The 7,623-nt window shown below is 26.6% G+C and overlaps 1 protein-coding gene across 1 annotated transcript; it reads left to right on the plus strand.

Annotated features, from left to right (window-relative positions):
- Positions 1 to 277: 277 nt before the first annotated feature.
- Positions 278 to 7,155, plus strand: LOC112776910 (inositol oxygenase 4-like). The gene is made up of 11 exons (XM_029295927.2): positions 278 to 365; positions 4,153 to 4,267; positions 5,046 to 5,127; positions 5,233 to 5,437; positions 5,597 to 5,654; positions 6,020 to 6,074; positions 6,311 to 6,433; positions 6,529 to 6,598; positions 6,767 to 6,845; positions 6,939 to 7,020; positions 7,129 to 7,155. Exons 1-11 carry the CDS (start codon positions 278 to 280, stop codon positions 7,153 to 7,155), a joined length of 984 nt encoding a protein of 327 aa, XP_029151760.2.
- The last annotated feature ends 468 nt before the right edge of the window (positions 7,156 to 7,623 follow it).

Raw genomic sequence — 7,623 nt, forward strand, 5'->3', positions numbered from 1 at the left:
AGTTGAAGAACTAAAAGAAAAACTTAGAAGTATTAGTCTAGGAAAATTGACAATTAATACATTACAAAAGGAAGAAGAATTAGAACTAAATAAAATATCCCATAAAAGAGATTATCCTAAAACAAGAAATTATTATTCCAAACCATCACCAGTAGATGTAGGCCTAGAAGAGAGAACATAATTAGTGCAAAATAGCTTCACAGGATCAGATTTAGTAGAATGAAATATAGATGGATTAAGTGAGCAAACCATCTTAGATCAAATGTGTAATATGACTATGGCTGCAACTGCTTATAAAATGAGGAAAACCTTCGATAAAGAATCAGCAATTATGATAACCCAAGGATTTATAGGAAAATTAAAAGGTTGGTGGAATAATTTTCTTAGCATCCAAGAAAAAGAATTGATTATTAATAGTATTAATCAAGAAGATCAGTCACCAGACGCTACATCCACATTAATATATACTATTATTAAAAATTTTGTAGCAGATCCTAGTACTTTTAAAGATAGGATAGGAACTCAATTAATGAACTTAAGATGTCTAAACATGTCTGATTATAGATGGTATAAAGATATTTTTATATCAAAAGTTATGATAAGAGATGATGGACATGCACCTTTCTGGAAAGAAAGATTCGTACGTAGTAGCCTTACCAAAATTATTCTCTGAAAAAGTATTACAAAAACTACAAACACAGTTTGGGACCCAGATTTCCTATAGCTCATTAACCTTTGGACAATTGCATAATATAATAGTACAAATAGGTATAGAAGTATGCACAGATACCAAGATACAACAGAAAATAAAACAAGAAAGTATCACGGGGAAAAGAGAGTTTGGCACTTTTTGTTATCAATATGGAATAACTCCTGAAAAAGTACCTAGTAGACAGTATAAAATTAAAAAGAAAAAATTTTATAAAAAACCTAAATATAATATAGACAAACCCCTTTATTATGAACAGAAATATTATAAAAAATTCCATAAAAATCCTAAAGGAAAACCTAAATCCTTCTAATAAGAAAAAACAAGTAACATGTTGGAAATGTAAAAAACAAGGACATTATGCTAATAAGTGTACGACAAAACAGAAAATAAATAAAATAGAAAATAAAGAGATTAAACATGCTCTGACAGCCATATTAATCAATTCAGAATCAGAAGAAGAATTAATTTATGAGGATTCTTCTAAAACTGAAGACTATTTTATACAACAATTAGACCTTATGTCAGAAGAAGAAAGCTAAAAAAAAATAGTGGAAAAGAAGAACAAAATAATTGTTTAGGCATAGGATTATGTAACTGTAGAAATTGTGAAAACACTGTAAATGTTTTAACTAGAGAACAAACCTCTACACTGGTCAAAATAATAGACAAGTTAGAAGATACTCCATTAAGAGATGAGTTCATAAGACAATTAGCTGAATTAGTTAAAAAAGAAGAAGAAAGTAAGCAAGAAATAAGACCAATAGAAATAAAGAAAATTTATAATCGTTTTAAAAACCCACAAGAAGAAGTTTCCCTTAATTCTCTCAAAGAAGAGATAAAAAAGTTAAAAAGAGAAGTTTCATAATTAAAGCAACAAAATATCAATATGGACTATAGATTACTAAAAATAGAAGGAGAAAATTTAATAAAAATCTAAGAACAAACTTTGAAAAATAATGTTAGTAACATAACAATTCCTGAGAATTATATTAACCTGGGTACAGAAAATTACATAAATATACTAACTTTATTAGTAAACTAAAAGTGGTTCACTACGATAACCTTAATAGTGGGAGAAGAAAAATTTGATTTTATAGCTATGATAGATTCAGAAGCTGATGTCAATTGTATACAAGAAGGATTAATACCTACAAAATATTATGAAAAAACTACAGAAAGAGTCCTAATGGCAAAAAATGATAAAATGACTATAGATTATAAGTTATCTAAAGTAAAAATTTGTAAAAATAGAGTATGCTTTGCCACTACATTCTTTTTGGCAAGAAATATATCTCATCAAGTTATATTAGGAAATCATTTTACTTTATTATTATATCCCTTTAATGTCGACATCGACGGAATAACTTGTACAAGAATCCCCAATCATCCTGTTCATTTTGAATTTCTCACTAGACCAAAGCAACATGAGCTCAATATGTTACAACACCTATCTACACAAGTTAGTGTTATGAAAACAGAAGCAAAACAAGTTAATTGTTTGAGCCAAGAGAAAATTTTACAACACCTACCACTCCAAATTAATATTATAGAAAGGAAGACAAGAAAAATTAGCTATTTAAACCAGGAAGTTACACATAAAAGAATAGAAGAACAATTACAAACTCCAGAAATACACGATAAAATAAAAGCAACTGAAGAAAAAATTAAGAAATAATTATGTAGTCTAAACCCCACAGCTTTTCAGCATAGAAAATTACATGAAATATCTTTACCATATGAAGATGGGTTTAATGAAAAAAATATACCAACAAAGGCAAAACCAATACATATGAACAAAGAGTATCTAGAATATTGTAAAAAGAAAATACAAGAATATCTGGATAAGGGTCTAATAAGACCTTCGAAATCACCCTGGAGTTGTACAGACTTCTATGTGATGAAAGCATTTGAAATAGAAAGAGATGCTCCAAGGTTAGTTATCAATTATAAACCTCTAAACAAGGTATTAAAATGGATTAGGTATCCCTTACCAAATAAAAGTGATTTAATTAAAAGATTAAATAAAAAAATATCTTTTCAAAATTTGATTTAAAATCAGGATATTATCAAATTGCAGTAAAAGAGGAAGATAGATATAAAACAACTTTTATAGTACACTTTGGACATTATGAATGGAATGTAATGCCTCAAGGATTAAAAAATTCTCCAAGAAAATTCCAAGAAATAATGAATAATATATTTTACCCGCATATAGAATTTACTATAGTATATCTTGATGACGTATTAGTATACTCAAAAGGAATAAAGCAGCATATATATCATCTAAAAAAATTTATGGATATTATAAAAGAACAATGATTAGTTTTATCAGAGAAGAAAATGAAAATTTTTACAACTAAAGTAAGGTTTTTAGGATATGAAATTTATCAAGGAACTATAGTACCTATTAAAAGAGCTATTAAATTTGTAAATAAATTTTCAAATGAAATAACTGACAAAAAAACAACTCCAAAGATTTTTGGGATGTTTAAATTATGTAGCAGAATTCCTACCTGGAATAAGAGTCACATGCGAGCCTCTTTATAAGAGATTAAGGAAAAATCCACCTCCATGGACAAAAGAAATGACTTCTATAATAATAAAGATAAAAAATGCAATAAAAGAAATACCTTGTATAAGTATACTAGATCCATCGACTAAATTAATTGTAGAAACAGATGTATCAGAATTAGGATATGGAGGAATTCTTAAACAAATACCTCCTAATAGCTCAAAAGAACAAATAGTAAAATATCATTCACGAATTTGGAACCAAGCTCAAGAATTACCCAACAGTCAAAAAAGAAATACTTGCCATAGTATTATGTGTTTCAAAATTTCAAGAAGATTTATTTAATAAAACATTCTTAATAAGAACTGATTGTAAAGCAGCCCCAAATGTTTTAGAAAATGATGTCAAAAATCTGGTTTCAAAATAAATATTTGCAAGATGGCAAGCTATTCTATCATGTTTTGATTTTACTATTGAACATATAAAAGGATAACTAAATTCACTTCCTGACTTTCTTACTAGAGAATTTTTGCAAGGAAAGAATGGATCAAAAATCAGCCTCCAGTGAAGATTATGGTCAACCTTTTGACCAAATAAAAGAAACAAAATTACCTATTACTCCTATACCAGCAAAACCATTATCATTAAGACCTATGACTATGTCACAGGTTGTAAAAGCATCATCATCATCATCACCTTCTAAGAGCTCTTTAATTACTACTAATAATAAATTCATATTATTGCAACCATCAGATCTCTATAACAGCTTCTTGCTTATTTGAAATAGAGAAAATGGCCATCCAAGCTGAGCACCCTGCCCATGGTTTGATTATGTTTTTCTTCTTCTTTTAAAAAAAAAGTATTGGAGCGTTATTTTTTCTTTCTGGGTAGAAAATCCCATATATCTCAATTTGTTTTTTTTTTCTAGGTTCCCAAGCTGAGGAAAAGAAGAATGTGCACACCGAAGAAACCAGTGAGCTTGTGTCGGCAAAGGACAGAACGTTTAAGGCCCTAGAAAGCAATGCATTTGGCCAATCCTTCAGGTTTCAGTTCCCCTTTTAATATTCTCTTTTATTTGATTTTTATTTCTTTGATTTAAAATTTATGATTTTAAGCAGCTAACGCCATATATTTGACATAAATTCACTCATCTAAAAAAATTTAAATTAATATAATAAGACATATAAATAATTATATCTCTAATATAAATTTTGACATATATAAAAGTCTTATTTAAACTTAAAATATGATTGTACATAGATATTTTTTTTCTTTTAAAATTTTTTATCTTAATTTTTTTAATAATAAAAATTAAACTCTAACTTTCTTTAGTAATAGAAAAGACATATAAATTGCTACATTTCTTTATCTAATATTTTAACAATTTAATTTTGTTTTAAATGTTAAATATGCAACTAATTACATATGTCAATATAATTTAAAAATAAAAAACCTAACTTAAACTTAGTTTGCTCTAATTTTACTACATAAAGGGCGAGAAAAAATTTGTATCTTTGTGACCCACATTCTCTCAATAAAACTGAGATTTCTTTTTTATATTTTTGAAAGAATTTAATTTTGATCACAAAGTAAAACACTTTTCATATATATACCAAATCATATATCAATAAATATAATAACTTTTTATATATAATTACTGTTTAAATAATCATTTAAAATATTGTGTAAAATAATTTACAAATTCATAACCCTTCATAAAAAGCTTACATATACCATACAATAATACACATACAAATTTGTAAAAATGACTTCAGATATCAATCAAAGTGAAATTAGTCTTCTAATGAGATTATTTAGCAGGGATTATGATATTGAAAGTGAAAGACAAAAAGGTGTGGAAGAATTCTATAGATTACAACACATTAATCAGACATATGATTTTGTAAGCCAAATTCTTATTTTCCTCAAACATGTTTATATATACTAATACACAATAACATGAAAGCTCAATGCTAATTCATGAAAATTTCATTTGCTAATAATATAGGTAAAGAAAATGAGGGAGCACTATAAGAAATTGGACAAAGCAGAAATGAGCATATGGGAATGTTGTGAGCTGCTTAATGAAGTAGTGGATGATAGTGATCCTGATTTGGATGAACCTCAAATTCAACATTTGTTGCAAACTGCAGAAACCATTAGAAAAGATTATCCTAACGAAGATTGGTTACATTTGACTGCTCTCATCCATGGTAATTAAATTTGAAATCTTAGATTTTTTTTTAATTTTCTATTATAAAGGTTAATTAGTTTAATTTTAGTTATTTTTTGTCCTTTTATTTTAAGAAAGTTTTTTTTATTATTGATAGATAATTAATATGAATTGACAAATGAATATTTGTTTATTTAAGATCTCGGAAAGATTCTTCACCTTCCTCAATTCGGTGAGCTTCCTCAATGGGTTGTTGTTGATAAGAACTTTTCTTATTCTTTATGATATTTTTTTTTTGAAATGGAATAATCTTTTGACTATTATGTTTTAGAAATAAAATTTAATTACAGTATTTAAAATTAATTATCAATTTAAAACCATAATACAAAACCAAATTTTTATTAGGTCATTACGGCTACATTAAGGTTGAGAGAGTGTAAATAATTAATTATAAAAATATTTGTGTTGTAATTATTTTGATTCAATTTACAATATTTTAAATAAGACACATCCCTATATTTCATGTATAATTATTTTATCAATCTTTAAATTCCCAATTAGCTAGTTTTGGCATGTTACTTTAAATTCAAAATTTTAACCAAATGATTAAATATATATTTGCAGGAGATACCTTTCCTGTTGGTTGTGTCTTTGATGAAAAAAATGTTCACCACAAGGTAGCCTTCCTCTTCTAACAAAACTGTAAAAATGACCTCTTTTTTTGCATGTCTCTAAAACAATCATGTTAAATTTATATTAAAATCAACAATCAGTATAAAATACATATTAAAAATAAATTAAATTATACATATATTTATAAATAATATATAATGGTTAATTTTAGTGTACAAATAATATATTTTTATTCTAAAATTATCATCAACCAATAATATAAACTTTTTCTATGCTTCAGTATTTCAAGGAAAACCCAGATAGCAAAAATTCTGCTTATAACACTAAAGATGGAGTCTATAGTAAAGGGTGTGGATTAGACAATGTACTCATGTCATGGGGACATGATGACTATATGTATATGGTGAGTAATTAAATATATAGTTACAATTTATATATAATTTTTTTATTATTTTGTTCAAGATATATAATAAATTTATACTTCACTTGAATTTATAGGTAGCAAAGGAAAATGGAACTACTTTACCTTCACCTGGCTTATTCATTATTAGATATCACTCATTTTATCGTAAGTATTTTTATTTACTATGTGCTTTTCCTTTTATGTCATAAGAGAAGGCATTTTTTGTTAGGCAACAAAAGTTCATTTTATTTTGTAAACCAAAAAAAAAAATCATAATTATTTTTTAGAATTTTCTTTCAATAACAATGTATTAAATTTAAAACTCTTTTGCAGCTTTGCATAAGGAGGGAGCATATACTCATCTCATGAGTGAAGAAGATTTTGAGAACTTGAAGTGGCTTCACATTTTCAAGTTAGTCTATATATATATATCAAATAATTTGCACACAGCATTTGGTATTATTACTAATCAATAACATCACCCGTAATTTTATGTATTATGTAGTAAATATGATCTCTATAGCAAAAGCAAAGTTTTGGTGGACGTTGAAAAAGTGAAGCCATACTATCAATCACTTATTGACAAGGTGGGGGCATAAATTTCAGATAGATTATTGCTCATTTTGTTTTATTTGAATTCCTTTTCTTGTTTCTTAATGTGTAGTTCTTACTTTTCTTTTTGAATGTTTTTATAGTATTTCCCAGCAAAGCTGAAGTGGTGAAGAATCAATATAAGCTAATTAATGGATCTACCTCAAGGGCCTGGAGGGAATTGATTAATTTTCCTTGAGAGCAAGTTAAAAAATAGAGACCGATTGCATATATGTGTTGTAATGTATTAATTTCTATAATTACATATATGTGTTGTAAATCACAAACAGATTGCTTTATATGAGGCTTTTCAGTGATATATATACTCAATAATATGATGTAAACTATTAAAATGAATGAATGATGGATGAACCTGTATATATATGAATTCTTATTCATACATATCAAAATAACAATCAATTAATACAGTAACTACTAGAAAAAATTATTTTTAGCGACTATTTATTTTGTTTTTAGTGATAATTAAAATAGTCATTATTATAATTACTAGCAATTAGAGATTAGCCATCTTATATTTTGTAACTAAAAGATTTTAGCGGTAATTATATAATTGCCAATAAAGATCTTTTTAATGGCCG

The sequence above is a fragment of the Arachis hypogaea genome, chromosome 19 (assembly GCF_003086295.3).
Source record: "Arachis hypogaea cultivar Tifrunner chromosome 19, arahy.Tifrunner.gnm2.J5K5, whole genome shotgun sequence".
In the NCBI taxonomy this organism is placed as follows: Eukaryota; Viridiplantae; Streptophyta; class Magnoliopsida; order Fabales; family Fabaceae; genus Arachis; species Arachis hypogaea.